Raw genomic sequence first — 18,552 nt, 5'->3', positions numbered from 1 at the left:
CCTAGTCTTTCACAGACTTGCTGGCTCAAGAAATCTAGCTTCCTTTGAACCATCCTTTCAAAAATATGCTCATTTTTGGATCAGCATCTCAGTATTTTAAAAAATTGCATAAAGATGACGAGCTAATGTTGCCTCCAGTGTAACCCCAGAGAGCCCAGTGCAGCTCAGAGGAGGTATCTGGCCCTCCACACAATTATTCCATAAAATTCCAATCAGCTTCCTGTCAAACAGGAGAGGTAAAATGCTTGCACCACTAATCCCTTCTGTCAGAGCTTCGGAAGCCCTGGCTGACAAAATGATCTCTTGCACAATTCAATGTCATTTGCATAAATAGTTCCTTAAATAAATAATATGTACATATATTTAGCTATCCACATGTGCTCCTGAGACTCATTTCCGACAAGGATCATCTCACAGGAGATAAAAACCAGGCAATATTCAGTCTCCTGAACAAAATCAGCTGCAGCCATAGAGATGAAAAGGACAAAGGATGGCTGTGACTGGCATTCACTGAAATCTTTCCTTTGTATTCCAGTGTTTGAAGGAACACAATGGCAGAAATTTAAGTAAAGATAATTTATTCATTAATAATTTATTCAATAGTAAATTGAATAAATTTATTTCATCTGCAGGGAGTACCTGATGAGATCTCAAACATATGCAAAACCCATGTGCTAACAAAACCACCTCTTCACCACTGTTATAAAGCTGATGAAGCCCAAGCCCTCCTGAGGTAGCCAGAGCAGCCAGGTTTACTGCACATGACATGGGAAATCTGACCCACTATGTTTTGAAGTTTAATTGTAACTAAAATAGGTCAGATTGTGATATTCTTATTCTTTCCACTGCACTGTGACATGTCCACAGCAGAGGTTTCCCAGCTGTCTATAAATGACTTTAGCTGGGAAGCCAAGCTCCCACTCCAGTCAGCTCTGACTGGAGCTGAGCTCTCAAAAATCCCTTTTTCTGTGGAGTAACAGGACTGAGTATCACATGCAGACACTCCGAGGAGCTCAATGAGTCTGGGTCAGTCTTGGATCTGCTCATCCAAAAATGTTTCTCCAGTGCACTGAAACCAAAGCCAGTCACAAAGAGAGAAATGCATGGAAAAGTTTGATTTCTCTTTCCCACAGTCCTTCTCTTACTTAGCCTAAGTAACAGGCCTGAACCATGATTTCACAATTTTATAAAGCCTTATTTATCAGTAACAGCTAAAGATCATCACTACCATTTTCCCAGAACTGCAGAGCAACAATCTCTCCTAAGAGTTGTTGCAGTGCTTGTGCAATCCCTCCTTCCATCTGGATGTCAGAACAGAATCCTGTGATGAGCATAAGAGCTGAGAAGGGCAGGTGTTGGGAGAACCTAGTGCTACCTTTTTGTGTGAAAATGTATTTTACTCAAAACATACAGGCATATATATTTTCCCAAATGAAGATGTTTGTGTTCTACATTAGATGATACTTAAGGACATCTGTGGATCCAATGGTCCTATCAACCACTATTCTAATTGCATGGGCATTCCCATCACAAACCATTATTAGATTCTCTTTGTTTATGGGAAGAAATAACTGGGATATTTTAGCACATTAGAAACAGAGACATTTTCCACAGGATGAAAGACTCTACAAAGATATACTGTGGGAGAGCCTTGGGAACAGGGAGAATGGTACAACAGAGCTTCTTCCCCATCAGCATTTTCTCTCAGCAGAACTCACCTTCGGAGCCTAAAAACTTGGATTCTCATAAGTGCTTGTGATTAACATCAAGGAACTTCATTAGTACCAATCTTGATGAGTGAACAATGCCAACATTTTCAGTGGGTACTTCCTATTGCATCTGATAAGGGTGCTGGAGGCTTTAAAGGTTAATCAAAGTTAAATAACCTAACTTTCTTAACACTTTCTTAACATAGACTATTTTTGGCATATGAAAATGCAGTTCTCATGGGAATTGCATTTTTTCACAGGTGAAAGGGGGGTAGTTCAAATACTGGGAATGGCTCATCTGACAGGATCGTTCTGCATCGTGTCTGAAGCAATTTTAAGTCCATATCTTTACAGTCTGACTCAATGAGTGAATGAATAGAGTGAAATAGCAGGAAAAATGCTCAGCAATGGAAAAAAGGAAACATATCTTAGAAAACAGTATTTTTACAGAGTTTGGTTTGTCAGGGTTATTCAGGAACCTGTCAGGTGAGAGGAATGAGTGTTTGGCTCAGCAGCAGGAGACAGAATGGCAGCAGCACTGCTCTCACCTCTGCAATGATCCCCACGCAGCCTGCAATGACTGCAGCCTTGGCCTGAGCCCCGCTCATGCCCCCGAGCCCCGAGGTGACGAACACCTTCCCGGCCAGCTCCTCTGCGCGCAGGTACCGCCGGCCCGCGTTCAGCACCGTCAGCTGCACAGAGCAAACACAGCCATCACCAGGACACTCTGCAGCCTTCCAGAAACACAGCCATCACCAGGACACTCTGCAGCCTTCCAGCAAACACAGCCATCACCAGGACACTCTGCAGCCTTCCAGCCAACACAGCCATCACCAGGACACTGCAGCCTTCCAGCAAACACAGCCATCACCAGGACACTCTGCAGCCTTCCAGCAAACACAGCCATCACCAGGACACTCTGCAGCCTTCCAGCAAACACAGCCATCACCAGGACACTCTGCAGCCTTCCAGCCAACACAGCCATCACCAGGACACTCTGCAGCCTTCCAGCCAACACAGCCATCACCAGGACACTCTGCAACCTTCCAGCATGGAGCTAACAGACTTGCAAACTCTGGGGTCACCAGCACCGTGAAACACTTTAATCCTTTAAGGAGAAAATGTGTTACGAAACGGTGCTGTCAAACCATCTGTCCTCACCATGCTTATTTCTCTCACTATGAAATAAAATAATCAGTGGTTCCCAACATGCTCTATAGAGACTTAATCATGGCTGCAAAGAACAGCTAAGGAAAACAGCCAAGAAAATTTTTTTATATAACTCATTTGGTCAATTCATATTTTGCATATTGTAGCTAAATATGAGCTCAGACTGAGACCTCGATTGCAAATCCCTTCAGGTCTGTGCTCTGGATAAGACGTACCTAAGTGAAAAGACATTATTTTTTACAGAGCAGGCAATGAGAATTTCTTTAGTAGCCACAAGCTCCTCTCCCAGCAATCCAACCCAGTGCAGCCCCCAGGGGTTCTCCAAGAGGAGCTGAAGGGGCTTTGCCAGGTCCTTACCACGGTGCCATGCACTATTCCCTGGGGCCCGATGTAGCAGTAGCTCCCTGCAGTCATCTGGCCATACCTGGGGACAGCAAGGAGCATGGTGAGACCACACATGGCTCAGGCTGGACAGCATTCATCCACTTGTGTTTCCAGCACAACAAAAACCCCTCTGTGCTCCAATTTGTTGTTAAAGGTCTGCTGCTATCAAATTCTCAACTTAGAGTTTTATCATTAGCAATGCACCAATATTTTTGGAGGAGTGTTAGCTTATTAAATTGAGTTGGAAAACACACAGATCAAAACCTGAGTGTAAACTTGCCTTGGGTTTAGTGACTGAGACAAAAGGACCCTTTTTCACCTCATTGGACTCTCTGTGTCACTGGATTTCAGTGGCACTCGTGCCTCAGACACATGGCCACTTTGAAAGCTTTTAGCCCAGAATGGGTGACCATATTCACACAAAATCCCCAGAGAAGGAGGACAGCTCTTTGGTTGTTTTAATTTATTCTGTCCTTGCTACACAAAAGAATGATACCCTGTGTGCATCAACAGTAGAAGAGTATGTAAAAATCATTAAAAAAGGATCACTTTCTACTTCAAAGTTTCTCTTAGCATGAAAGAATGTTTTATAACTTATATTTTCCATAGACTGCAAAACAACCACTGAAAATTAGAACTAGCAAGTGCTTTAAGTAGGTTATGATTAAGGCTTTAGGCTATTGTTCAGCCAAGCTTCACACATAAACCCAATATTAATTCCTAACAGACCTCAATTACATCCTTATATATGTGGCTGAACATAACTCAAACTCTGAAGTAATTCCATTTAAGTGTGCATTAATGCTTTGCAGTATCAGTACTTTATGCAGCACAGTTGAAATCCATCTGCATTAGAAATTTTAACCAGTCACTGCTTGATGTCTGAATTATAGTCAAGTACTTGATTTATTTTAATGGTGGGCTATCTTCTTACATTGTTACACCCAAAGCAAACATCTTCTCATATTCATCTCTGGAGGAATAGTTGGGAATAACCTAAGAAAACAACCAAAACAAAATCCACATAAACAAATTAGAGATTTAAGCAGGTCTTTTAAACAGCCTAAGCTTCTTTAACTATTTCTATAAGTATTACATATGCAGAAAAACAGTAGAAACAGGAGGAGTAATCCAAGTGTTTTATTTCATGTATTATAGTATGAGGAAAAAAAAAGATGGCCAGTCTTCCTGGCACTGTGACTGGCACCCAAGTTCTAAGGAGAGCAGTTCCCCAGTCACAAAACTGACCTGCAGGGAATGGATATTGAATGGCTCAAAGACTGGCAGTGAACCAGTATTTCCACCTGTCCACCTTGCCTTCCAAGCAAAGCAGTCCAGATATCTGAGCCTCTGATTAATAATCATGTTTGCTTACTGAGGGCTGTTAAATCTTTCACACTGAGCCTAGATGAACTGTTTAGGGCAAGGAATTGTCTCAGACTCAGTCAGAACAGAGGTTTTCTAATGAGAAGGTTGTTTCCTCCATCACTGCAGATCAGCACACATGAGGTGGCAGCAGCTGTGCTGGGAAAATGCTGCAGAATTTTGACCTCAGGTTCTCCTATGTCTTATAGTAAATTCAGACAGCATAAGTCATATTTTAATTCAGCCAACACTTGAAAATGAAACAGAGTAGGAGGAAAAAGAAAGCAAGATGCTAATACCTACCATGCCATTGGTAATGATTAAACGAGGAGCACGCTGGTGGCTGGGGAAGAGCCCCAGGGGATGCCCGCTGTACATCACCAGTGTTTGCTCTTCTGTCATCTCTGACAAATAGTGCATTACCAGCCAGAACTGAAATGAAAAGCAAGGAAAAGAGACACTTTGTCTGCAACTTGCATTTACTGGTTTTTGTGAAGCTGCTAATCCTGGAGAATGAAGGCAGCTGTAGAGATAACGAGGTGCACTCATATATGGAATAGCAGAGCTCTCAACACATTCTCGCTTTCAATAAAGTCCTTTAAGGGATATCCCTCACCAGGAAACACAAATCATCAACTAACAAAAGTCTGAATAAGTTCCAGAATAATTTCTCCAGTACAAACCCCAGATATCCTTCACTTTTAAGGCAATTCTAATTTTATCTTGAGATTAACCACTTGTATTTGGCACTTTTCTGGCAATCCTTCCAAGGCCAAGCTGCAAAATTTTCCCTATAGAAGAGATTAAATACTCATGCTTATTGCTGATCCTAATCTGAAATTCAGCATCTTCTAGTGCAATGAATGTTTTTTATAATGTGCACTTTAAAATTAGACAGCTTTTCTTCTCAAGGGAAAAAAAAATCAGCTTTCATTGTGGACATAGAAGAAAATCCTTGATGCACCCTGGAGTAAACAAATATTTCAGCTTTGTCTGCATACTTCAATAGTTACTCTTGATTACTACCAAAATGTACACTTTGACCATCTAAACTGACTTAAAATTCAACTTCAATCTATCACTGTTCTTGACAAAGCCCATTAAACTCTACAGGACTTCTAGTATGTGTCAACTTGGTCTGTGAGAAACTTCCCCATCCAATATTGGAATTCAACAATTACTTGAAACTAGAGTTTCTGTAGGGAAACAGACACAATTTTGAGGGGAAAACCCCTCCAGAATTGCTGATCAAAGAGGCAGCAGTATTAATGGCAAATAAACACAGGCACTTCAGCTCTGAGGCTGTGGCTTTGGTCTGAATTAAAAATTCAGGTACAGATTTGAATCCAGTCCCTTCTAATGCAGCCAATTCCCCAAGCCACAAGTTCAGCTGAACAGGAAAAAGTTATTCAAGTTATTGTTTTGCTTTCTATGTTTTGGTTTATGAAAAATGTTGAATAATTGAATTCATGTCACAGGACAGGTAACTAGCTGAACTCTCAACTCCCTAGCAGTCTGGGAAAAACATCCTAATGTTTCTCCTAAACAACTTCCCAAAACTAGAAGCTGTAAGGTAAATAGGCCTTTTGGCATTCAAAGGCATAACAAGCAAGGAGGAAGGCAAAGCCTTTCCTAGCTTAAAAAGCAGGTCTGTTGTCTGCAGACCTGTAAAGTTAGCACTGGACATAGTTCTTTCATTTGAAATTATCCAGAAGAAAGCATAGATGATATAAACCAAACTGAACCTTTCTACTGTGAGTTTTGCAATGCTAGATTTTTTTAATGCTGTTTTCCAGCTACAAACATACTAAAATTCTGTGGTAATTGAATCATTCGTGTCACTGCTACTCTAAGTAAACAAAAATAAAAAGATTGTTTGCTCTGCTGAGAAACAACAAGTCATGGGACTGGCTTGGATGAGAGCAAGAGAAAATATTTCTGACTTTTGCAACACTTCTAGCTCACCTTGCAGCCCAGCATGTGCCTAAGAACTGTCAGACCAGTAAAGGCCACTATATAAACTGCTGGCCCTGCTCACCTCAGAAGTGCTGTAACACTCATAGCTAGCAGGCAATAGTTAACTGGCATTTGTTAATGCACAGAAAAAAGAAATGGTGAGCACTGTCATGGTACCTCTCTTTGAAAAAAAAAAGGTTTCCACTCAACTTCTAGATTAAATTTATCAGATTAGGAAATTGAAACATGAGTTTTCTTTTAATCACAGATGAGAAATCCCAAACTGGGAAGAAGTCCCAGGTCACTCAGTCCCATGCTACAATGAGGAGCCCAATCCTCTCCCTGAACTAGGAACTTCATTCACACATTAGTTTTGCTTAGGTTCTTCAATAAGCAAGAGGGCAGATTCAGATAAAGCCACAACCAGGTGCATATGTGATTCTTTATGGAAGAAGCTGGCTCCTTAGCTCAGCTTTTGCCAGTTCCGGCTGCAATCAGAAATCCAGACCTTCCCAGCCTTCAGGGGGGATGCTGCTCTCCAGGGGGATGTAGCTTCCTACCTGTGCTGATTCTGTCCTGCACTGCAAACAGAATGCTGATATATTTCTGATTGCAAAGACCTCCTGAAAATGTTTCCCATGTGCATTTTGCAGCACTTAGAATGAAGCCACTATATTTATTGGCCATTTTTTAGTGTAAGAGAACAGAGATTATACAAACACAATTTAAAATATTCTCTGATTTTAGAGAGGCTTTAGCCACCTACATTGTTCTTAGAAGATAAAGGTTAATGTCCATAGTAAAGTGCAGCCTGAACTGGCCAGCCAGCACAAATATCAACAGCTAATCTGATTTACTTGGAAAAAGACTCAGAATCTCACATTCTTCAATCAAAGCCTTTTTTTATTCCACTACTTGTGAAAAATGTTGCAAAAGTACCACAAACAAATAGAGGATACACTTTTTCGTTTCCTAGGTTTAGACTCTAAAATTATCTGTGCTAAATACAGAGACACATACATATATATCAGAGAAAGACAAAGAACTGATCTTTATACCATCCTACACAGCCTGGTGTATTTATGGTACCACATTCAGTATTTCTGTTGGGCTGTCTGTGCTCTCCTTACTAAATAAAGCTCTCTCCATCTACACAGCTCATAACTGAGCATTCCCCTATCCAAACAGGATGTTTTGGAGTATTTTAAGGCAATGACTGCCAAGAATTATCCCAAACTGCCTAAGCAGAATGTGTGTGGGGGAGGGTGAAACTGGCTCTGTGGAATAAATTGCAAACCCAGCAATGTCCTACCTGTGCCCAGTTGCTGAAGACTTGCCCATTTCCTCCATAAGTGACCAGCTCCTGAGGAAACTAAAAAAGGCAATCCAACATTAAGGCAAGCACTTTTCTCAAACCTTTTACTGCATCTCTGAGCTATTTTTGCCATCCAGGTAATAAACCTTTTCCAGAGTTATTGCATCAAAGCTCTCTATGTTCTTGAAATCAGACAGTAGCATTGTAAGAAGTGATAAGTTAAGAACAAAAAAATAAATATTATTTTTCAAAATTACGTGTTTGTTATTGTATCACTGTCACTGGGATGAGCTTTCAAAGACACAGGAAGCATCAGCACTAATTTTTCAACATAAGTTGTAGAAGCAATGTACCAAGAGCTGAGCTCTCTTATCTCAGGCAGAAACTCAGCTCCTGTATAAAGTGCCTGTATGTCTAAATTTTTCATGTGAGAACATATACAGGAAATATCTTGCCAGTTTGCTGCTGCCTGTGAATCCAGATTCCTTTTACTATACCTTACCTGAGCCACAGAGGGATCCAGATTATTCATGATCATCAGCATGATGGCAGCAGCTGATTTGGTCTTGCAAGGGTATTCTCCTATGGGGTATGCTCTGAAAGGGTAGGCACAACAACTCAGAAGGAGCACTCCAGCTCACAAGAGCAACCAGAACAACACACCCCACTGCAATATCTCTGCATGCCAGGGATACTCAAACTTGTCTGAGCTGCAGGCTTTTATTCAGGGAGGAAGAACAGAAATAAAAAAGCACAGATCTGAAGTTACATATGTGCCTTAAATCAGTTTTTAACTATTATCAGAACTAAGCAAAACCAAGAAACTGCATTCAGCTTATCATCTGCTGAATTATTTAATCACAATTGATAAATATGGGGGCCAAGAACATTCATTGCTTTTTAACTGCATTTTTTTCCAGGGGATGGTGGAAGTGACCTCTGCACCAATGGCCAGGCCAAGCAGCCAGGCCCTGCAGTGCCAAGGAAAGCAGCATCACTGCAAGTTGCCTTCAGGCTCATCCACCCTTGTTATTTAAGGTTGGATCCAAGGAAAAAAAAAAACAAAACTCACTATCGAAACCTGAACTAGTTAGGAGAAATATGGGCCTTTTCACTAAGAGGCACTCCATCCACTGAGAGGTGAGGTGTGGCAAACAGTCCCAAAGTGATCCCAGCTCAGGTTGCCTGGCACTAATGTCCTTAATGCCACCTGCTGTGATTCTCTCACTGTTACCTTCCCCTCCACCATCTGTTTGTGTACCAAACTGCTCTAAAACTTCTACTCTTCCATTCACACTGTAGGTGTTCAGGCAGGGACAGTTCCTTTGCTGTGTCTGCACAGGTTTTGGAACTGTTGTGCTGAGGTCTCTGAGGTATGACACCTGAGGGAAGTAGAACTACTGATCAAGAGTTTTACTCCTTCCTTTTCTGTAAGCAACACCACCACTACCAAAGCTGAAAATCCCTAAACAGGGATGGGATCTTTTGGCATGGTTTCTAAATTATCTTCCTTTTATTGGACCCCAGATCTTCAATGGCTGGGCACTTGCTTTGTGCAGAGAAAGCTACACTGAAAACATCAGGCTAAAGTGTGCCAATGACAAGAAAAAAAAAAATTGGACATCAACTGTCCAGCTCATGAGCCAAGATCTGGAATGCATATTCCACAGATTCAGCAAATGGGCTCCTCCCATGATCCCATGCACTTTATCCTGGCTTTTTACATCAGAGCACTAAAACAAATGCCTTGTAGTCATTGCCAAACCAGGAGGGAAATCCTTTGAGTTTTTCTACAATGCTTTTTTTATTAGGGATTTCTGCTGTTCTAAACTTGATAAAAGAGCATTTCTGTGGAATGATACCAATTCATCAAGAGGAGATATTTACACATCATATTACTCAGGACTTAAGAAACCCAACATCCAGGTATCAGCAGAGTGCTCTGGCACAGGAACATGACTTGAATGGAGCTATGGTCCCTGAGGCATACAAAACTAAAATCAAATACTCTCAGACTACAGATATCAAAAGGCATTTTCTCATTGTGAGACTGCAACAATCTATTAGAAAATGATCAGTGAAATGATCACAAAATAAAAAATACTTGAAGCTATCAAAGAATCTCTGATGCCAGTGATGGAAACAAGCTGCTGGACCATCCCATCCATGGAAGGTGCCATCATCTGTGGTTTAGTACAGGGTCCTTTGAAGTCCAGCTCTGATAAACCTTTCAGATAGTCTTCCATTTGACCACTCCTTAGCTGAATTCTGCAAGAGCTGACCCCAAGCTAATATGAACAGCATAGAAACATGGTTGTCTGTGGAAATCAGAGTGTTTTCTATTGTTTTATTCAGATTTCTGTGTGGACATTAACCAGGCCCCTGCTGATGCAAAAAGGAATCAATCAGTCTAAAAAAAGCAGCTAGCCCCTGGCAGCCCTCACTAAATCTGTTCTGCTTCACAAACATTAGCCCCAGCAGCCCTAGAATGAAGTGATGGTCCAAGACCAACAGGCACAGCTTATTACACACCAGGGTCACATAAAGGTTCCAATGGAAAAAATGCACTGCCTTACTTTTAAAGCCCAGAAAGCTTCCTCTGCTCTAAGAGCACACTCAACCAACCAACCACTCACCTGGTCTTACACTTCTTGCTTCAGCTGGAGCTTCACTTGCAGCAGCTCAAAACTATTGCAAGTTTCCTGTCAAGGTTGTCATTGGAAGTCTCTGAGTGATGACTGGCCCCTGAAAACTCAGGGGCAGAGCATTTGGGATCCCTGTGTGTGGCAGAGCTGGCACTGCCACACCCACAGCCTGGCTCAGTCCTTTCCCTGTGCTGGCTGAGCTTCCCAGCAGTGACACTGCCCAGCCCCACCACAGCCCATCCAGAAGGGAGCCCTCTGCTTCCCTCCCAGACCATGGAACATCCCAAAACATGCAGTAACCCTCCTGGAAATGAAGCCACTGAAATACACACAACACCCAAATCATCAGTGATGAGTAATACATTATCACAACTTCTACAAGAGGTAAATTAGGACACAGCAGAGCCACTCTTCAAAGGTCAGCTCCACAGGGGAAAGCTGGCAAGCAAATGGCAGCTGAATGCAATGTGAACCATCCAGTCCTCACCTCATCTCAATATCTGGGCAGAATCTGTACATATAGATGTGGCCGTAGAGCCTGAGTTCTTCAGCAAATTCCAGCGCCAGCTTCTTTTGGATTTCAGGTGGGAAATAACGCAAGGCATTGCGCAGAGCCAGCTGCCAAAACACACACACACAAAAATAAACAAGAGAGGAAGAACAAGGTGCAAGAGAAATGGAGGTAAGTGGGTGGCCCTGAACTTTAACCAGACTCAGCTGGAAGCCTGCCTAAGCTGTCACAAGGACAATGCAATTCAAAAGGCCAAGCTCACACAGGGGAGCTTCATTCCTGCTTCCCTGCAGAAGAGTTTCTACTGGCTTCTCTCCTTTAGGTTCAATTGGAGTAAACATGGAACCATCCCCTTCCCACCTGCTCCCCAAATCTGCATGGAGACACCTTGGAGATTTGGTAAGCAGTGTTCAATCTTACCAATATCAAGCACAGACAAATTCTCAGTGCTGGAGGCCCTGAACTACCAAGGAAACATTGTTCAGAACTCCTTAAAACTAAACTCCAGGACACTGAAGATCCTAATGTACTTTCCATTCAAAAAGGGACCTTGGCCCAGAGTTATGTGACATACTCCCAGATGAAGATGTTCCTGGGACAAGTTTTATTGCAGATTCCCTCCATTTAGCATCCTAATGTATTGCAGAGGGTGTTGGGTTACATTATTTTATTGATGTTACATGTATCACTTCCAAATTAGCTGAAGTGATTACCAGGCACTCAGCTAAATTCTGCAGATGATACTACGTGGCTTACACTCCCTATTGCCTTCAAAGACATTAGCCATGGTTTGCAAAGTACAATATGTCCTTTTGGATGAAAGAAACCATAAATAAATCACTATCTTTAGTAACAGCCTGTTAGGCTTGTCTCTGTAGTCTGTGTTTCATTTGATTAAAACCATAATGAGAACAAAGATTTTTGTCATCTTTAAATAGCCAGTTTCATGCAAAGATCTTATAAGTTCCCTGGCAAATGGCAACACCATCCAAAGGAACTTGTAGATGAGAAGATTCACAAATCATATGGAATTTCATATCTTCCTTTGGCTGATTTTTTAATGGCTGTGGAAAGGATAGAAAGGGATTGAATTTGCTTCTGAATCTGCTAACAGCTCGGTTTTTGAGAGGGGTTAGCAGAGATTTTGTGAATCCTGCCATTGGCAGTTCAGCTGTGGAAGCAAGTCCTCCTGGAGGGGATGAAGGGTGAGCCGTAGTGCAGAAATCCAGAGCAAAGGCATCTAGAAATATCCAGTGCAATTATCATCCCCAGCCACCCTGGTAAGCAGTGCTGAAAAGCTCCACAAACCCTCAGCTCAGCAGCAGAACTCCTCATTCCACCTGTCCACGTGTGGATGTGATGGCTGGAGCTCTCCAGCTGCTTCCTCTGAGCACTCTGAAGGAGCAATGAAACTAAAATGCCTCACTCAGAGAGGTTTGTGCTGCACACTGGCTCCTGAGCAGGCATGCAGCTTCGAGATCAGTGAGGCTGTGCTGATTTACACCACAATCCTACAAATGAGAATTGCCATTCCACATGGAGAATGATGGAGGGGGGAAACCTATTTACCAGATGAGAAAATGCAAATTGCATCTTCTAATACCGCTTCATTCTTCTCCAGACAGATAAGCAGTCATTTTTCAAGAACACATTATTAGCAAACACAAGAATCTCACCTATATCCAGACAATGACAAAATACAGGGGATTTCCAAAGTCAGTCTCAGGGGTGAGCAGTCATCACAGAGGTTCTAGATATGAGAAATTTCTAAAGCGAAAATAAAATCACCCACATCCCTAAAACCAACAAAATCAAGAGGCAAACATTGTGAACTATGAAGCTTCCATTGTGGCAAGGATCACCCACAGCCTTCAATCAATATATTATTTGTATTAAAATAAAACAGATGGGAAAATATTTTTCTTCACCATTTAATTCAAGTAAGAAAAAAGTCTGATTTGATTCTCAAATAAATTCACTTAAACCGAGCCTCCATCCTACTAATATTGCACATTAGCAGAAGCCTGAATTTTGAAGATGCAAACATTAATGAAACATGAACCTAAATGTTACATGAAATGTGGGAAGGACCCTTACACAGACAACAGATAACTTATAAAAGAGGATTAAGACTATGACTTGTTTAGCTGAACAAAATAAAGACGATATTTGCTGTCTCACTGCAGGATAAGTGTCAAAGCAGGAAAAGGCTTCAGGGGAAGGCTGGAAAAAGGAATAAATAGCTTTGAATTACCTGTAAAAAAAGTAGTCTTGAAATTAGAAGAATTTAAATGTAAGAGATTGTGAAACAAACTAGTAAAAGAGCCAGGGTGCTCAAAATTGCCGAGAGGAAGCCTGACTGCTTTATGAAAGGGCAATGGCCATGTGCATTGGGAAAAATTTACATATTCATTATTGAGTCATAAACTGAGTAATCTGAGAGAGACACTCAAGGAGCAAATTCAAATAGGCTGATCATTACGCTCTTGTGGGAAGGCAACATCTTTCATTAAAGCACCACAAAAAAACATTATCCCAGCCTTTTAGAAGGACTGATTTTCCCCTGACATACCATATTCTGAATAATTTTTTGTGTTTGATGTTTGGGTGTTCTTCTTTTCATAACTTCCACTGACAGAAGCTTAAGCTGCACATGCTCAGTACCTCTGAAAAAGCAGGTCCAGAGTTCACTGGTGTCTTAAAAATATTATTTGCAGTTATAATCCTGAGTTTCATAGGCTGTTTTAAAAATTATTTGCTCTGAGTTTGCTGAGTTACTGATTTAATTCTTATCTGTGTAATGCAAGCAAATGAAGTCTTCCTCTTAAATGTGCCAGCTGGATCTAATGTTTGGGTCTCATGTTTAAGCTCTAACTGCTATTAGAGTGTCTTTTTTTAATACTCCCTAAAACTTTATTATAACAGGATTCTACTTCTATTTAATCAAGATTTAGACCTCTCAATGCTAGAATATAATCAAGAGAGCCCATGTAATCCAATCAATCAGCTGTAAATTTCTTTGCTGGGGGATTCTCTTGAGAAATCAAGTAAACCAGGCTGTTTGTTAATTGGTGTTAGTTGAAGAGCCAGAAGGAAGCCTTTTCAGAGGGAATATCATTCATTTCCATTTTCTGAAATGCATCATCAGGACTTCCAATTTAAGACCCTTGGGACACTCAGGCATTAAGGGTTGCAGTCTCCCTGTTTACTGAGGGAAAGGGAAGCACAAGGAGAAGTGATTGGTTTAACTCTACAGCTTCATTCTTAGTTCTGCCCCTTTTCCAGTGGAGATGGAGCTTCCCTCCCTTGTCATCTTCCACCTGATGACACCAGACCCAGTGCCTTTCATGGCACTGTTCTCTAAGCAGAAAGCACAATTTTTTAATTTATTACTCTGCCTAATAGGTCCCTGTTTCAATCAGCTCAGCTGGGGAGTAAACATGGAGATTTCTTACTGGCCATTGGGTTATGAGATGTGAAAGTTTAACCAAGTTCTTTATCACCCAGATATCCCAAAACAGGAGTTAATATGCCAATCTTCCCAAACCACATATAAACTCATTGAGGTAGCCTCATTTCTGGATGTGCAAAGAAATCATAAAAGCCAAACCTCCCACTTCTTCACCAGAAGGCTGAAGAACAGCTCAGGTGCTGAATGAGTTTTCAGGCTCAGGTTTTCACTGTCATGAGAAGATGTCCCCAGGCAGGAGGTCCCAGCTGCTCCCTAAGGAACAGGGAGCCAAGCAGAGCCAGCACAGCCAGGGCAGGCTCCAACCTTGTGCTGCCTGAGGGAGGAGAGCAGGGCACAGCAGGGATGGCAGCCAGGTTCCACCAGGAGTCCTGGCCACCAGGCAAGCCCAGGCTGAGCTGCAGGACCAGGACCAAGCTGGAAGTGTGAGCCAGGAGCAGGGCTGGTGATGGTTACCATAGACAGAGGGAAGCACAGAGAGCCCCAGGGAGGCTCAGAGTGGGATGCCAGCCCGCTGGTGGGACAGCAGACCCAGGAGGGCCAGGGCTAAGTTCAGAAACAGCCTGAGCAGAGCCAAAAACACCTCCAGGATAGCTGGGATTGAAACCTCAGCCTACATGGAGCCCCTGAGCCTATGGGCAGAGAGTGTGGGAGGAGACTCAGGAGGGGCTCATCAGGGTCATCAGGGCCCTCAGTGCCACCCCAGAAACACAAGGTACTGCAATCAGAGGGTCCTGCTGGGGACTGTGACATGGCTTGGCCCTAAGATCCACGAGGGAATTGCTGTCTGGATAAAGCCATACCACTTTTTTCTGATCCTGAGCAGCACAGAGAAGTGCCCATCCTTTCCAAGTTGCTGCAGCTGTATTGGAATATCACTGAGCACAGGACATGCAGCACCCTTGTTCTGCAAAGCACACACCACACCTAGATTTTAAAGATAGTGTCTTTGAGGCATATTTACATTAAGATACAGATGCTGAGAAAGAAGAAAGCTAGGGTTTCCTGAGCTGTGGAGGGAGGGAGGGAAAGAGAGAGGATGTGGCTGTTTCAGGCCTCAGGCAAAGAATGCTGAAGGAAGAGAATTCAGGAAACATATAATCAGAATCAGTTCTGAGATATGACTCAATTTATCCAAGAAGATTAAAGTTGGTATGATAGGAAGAATTAGATACTTCTTCAGCAAGTCCCAAAACACACAATTCTTTATAAATCTCACTTACGGGATTTCTGTTACAACCACAAAAGGCAGCCCAAGAAAATAAAACATTGGCAGTGGTAAGTCTTGTCATTGTTACAAGAACTAAAACTGGAATGAAGGCATATGAAAAGAGGGACAAATCCAGAGGAAATCAACAGAGCATTATTAACTTCACTTCTGTCAAAGCTCCCTCTGAATATTTCAATTAGAAAGTGAACATGAAGCCATACATAAAGACAAGTGTTATGCTCAGCATTAAGCACTGTCAAGAACATATAGAAGCCTGTCTCAAGAAAACAAATCTTATAGACAGTCAATCTGTCATCTACATGCTTTTCTAACCATGGAGGACCTCTTTAAAGAAGATATTTGACCTTTTAAATATGAAACAAATAGCATCTGAGCCTCTAATTCTCCTAAGAGTTTAAGGTGGAGGACTAATCATAGAGTAAATCATATAGGAAGCCTTAAAATCTCTGATAGTCTAATGAAATACCCAACTAGCATGACCTCTTATCACATGCAGTAGGTAAAATGGAGAGATGAGAGATGGATGTTACACAGTCAGCTAGGGACAGAGAACCAGTCTGCTGCTCCAAACCTTAAAGGAGGCAGGAAACTTCCAGTTTCTGTATCGGGAGTGAAGACCTTGTCATTCCTTCTCCTCCACAGGTTAGAGAGCAAGGTTTGGCATCCTCCTGAGACACCATCTCCTCTCCTGAAACATGAACTCCTCCCTGCTATATCAGACTTCTGCGGGAAAGTGATTTAGGAGAGGCAAGGAACAAAACAGAGGAGATTGGCAATGTTCTGACATGCAGTGAAACTCACTCCCCACTCCTTTATCTTCACAGCCACCACCACAGCCCTTCTGCACACTTAGCAACCACATTTCCATGGGCCTGAGCTGTCCCAGGCACAGACAGGATGCCTCAGCCATGAATGCTCCTGACATTGAAGTAAATCCTCTTTGGATAGCTCACAGCTGCTCCTCTTTCTACCCTTTGACTAAACTCTCCTCTGTTTGTGGAAGTGACTTTGAAAGAATTTGACTGCTGATGCCAGTGGGGAACTCCCACGAGGGCAAGGAAGTTGTGTGCAAGCTGTTATTGGGGAAGGAAGTTCTGTGCTCTGACCAGAAATGTCTCAGTGTAAGTGATGGTACATGTGATGAAGCACAGACTTCCAAACCAAGGAACCCACCTTATCCTCTCCCACACAAATTCCTAAGGAACTCCACCCATTCACCATCATTTTCTGCTGCTGATTTTTTAGTCTTGAGCATGAAATAAAACAAGGATTACTTTGCTGTGTATGAAGACTATTTAAACAAAAAGAGGCAGGAAAATAATTACGCAACCAAAGACAAATAATTAACTCCCTACAAACTCACCTAAATTGCATTCCCAGGCTACTGGCTAAAACAGGTCATCTTTGGTTTTTTTATGGAAATATACAGATGTGTAGCTGCTACCCTGATGCTGATTCATCACCTTTGATGTTTATTGGAGGGGTGAGCTTGTTCTCCTATACATATGCAATGGTTTTGCAGCAGCATTCTGAATTTCACCTCTGAGAAACAATGCTGGAGTGATGGCATTGAAGTCTAATGCTTCTTGTTTAGCCATTTAAAGTAATGGAGGGTGTTGAGCAGAAAATCTCCCTCATATCAGCACAATTGTTCTGGAGGAGGAAGAAGGGAAGTGAACAGAAGAGCTTCCAGTTCTTTGTCCCATTAGAGAGTGAATTATAACACCAAGGAAATACATTTGACACAAAGTTAGCTTCCCATTCAGAAAAGCATTTGAGGCAATCAACTTTGCTGCCCCAAGCTGCCTTTATCTGAAGGGGAGTGATGCCCTGTGAAACCCAGTGTTACCTTTTTCTCCTGAGCAGTGAGGTTGGGGGTTCTCACAGGCGCGTGGGGTATTCCTTTTCTCCGGCCTTTGTTTTCAGGCAGAGGGTTCAGAGGAAGGCCACGACAGATTTCCTTCAGGCTGCTCATAGCTGCTGAGGAAACAGGAGGAGGAAAGGCAAGGCAAACTGGAGAGGTGTGAGGGAAGGGAGTACAAGGAAGGTGCAGGAAAGCAAGATGCTGCACGATTCAAATGCACCAGGATGAGCTCCCAGGGGACAGACTGTCCTCTGGCTTTTGCAACCAGGGCTGTCAGGCAGAGAGGGCAGGTGGTACAGGTGACACACCTCCCCACTCTGTGCCATGCCATTGGCTCTTCCCTCCTCCCCCAAAATGAATGATTCACAGTGTGGCCGATTATTCTCTGGGTACTTTGTCAACTGGTGCTGTGCTAACACACTAGAGAAAATTCAGTCACTTTCCAAATAACCTGATCCCCCCAATGTCTGAGTGAGAGTCATGGTCTGGAGCAGGAATATCGACTGAGACATCAAGAATTGTACATTTATGTCACTATAGTTTAGGAACTAATGAAAGTTAAGGATTATTCACATCACTGTTCCTACACACTGTTTAGTTAAGATGGGCATTCCCTGTTTGGCACCCCTTGGTATGGGCAGCTCCTCAGATCTCATCAATTCATCTTCTAGACAGCAGCAGTGGTCATCATAACAGCAACACTTCCCCCTTAGGTGTTAGCTCCTCTCAGCTCACAGGCATGAATGGATTTTCATCACATTGAACTGGAAATGTACTCATTAGCACTGGAAGTGGATTTCTCAGGACAGGCAATAATTGGGAGGAATAATGAAGGCTTTCAGTCCTATGTCACTTTTGTACCCTGCAGTCAACAGCAACTAGAAAGTGTTGTACTGCCATCCAGGCATCACAGGTAAATGAATGTACTTAACT

The 18,552-nt window shown here is 42.4% G+C and overlaps 1 protein-coding gene across 1 annotated transcript in view; it reads right to left on the bottom strand.

Moving 5' to 3' along the window:
* UROC1 (urocanate hydratase 1) overlaps positions 1 to 17,730 on the bottom strand; it is a 36,757-nt gene extending 19,027 nt beyond the window's left edge. The window contains exons 1-8 of the mRNA XM_033071716.1: positions 17,605 to 17,730; positions 11,032 to 11,162; positions 8,402 to 8,495; positions 7,897 to 7,956; positions 4,932 to 5,060; positions 4,198 to 4,259; positions 3,237 to 3,303; positions 2,258 to 2,401 (exon numbers count right to left, since the gene is read on the bottom strand). Of these exons, the coding sequence (XP_032927607.1) occupies positions 2,258 to 2,401; positions 3,237 to 3,303; positions 4,198 to 4,259; positions 4,932 to 5,060; positions 7,897 to 7,956; positions 8,402 to 8,495; positions 11,032 to 11,162; positions 17,605 to 17,730 (813 nt within the window). The remainder of the gene's footprint in view (positions 1 to 2,257; positions 2,402 to 3,236; positions 3,304 to 4,197; positions 4,260 to 4,931; positions 5,061 to 7,896; positions 7,957 to 8,401; positions 8,496 to 11,031; positions 11,163 to 17,604) is intronic.
* Positions 17,731 to 18,552: the final 822 nt, after the last annotated feature.

Source organism: Catharus ustulatus, chromosome 13, assembly GCF_009819885.2.
Source record: "Catharus ustulatus isolate bCatUst1 chromosome 13, bCatUst1.pri.v2, whole genome shotgun sequence".
In the NCBI taxonomy this organism is placed as follows: domain Eukaryota; kingdom Metazoa; phylum Chordata; class Aves; order Passeriformes; family Turdidae; genus Catharus; species Catharus ustulatus.
The sequence above is the reverse complement of the archived record's forward strand: the minus strand, read 5'-3'. Positions and strand labels throughout refer to the sequence as shown.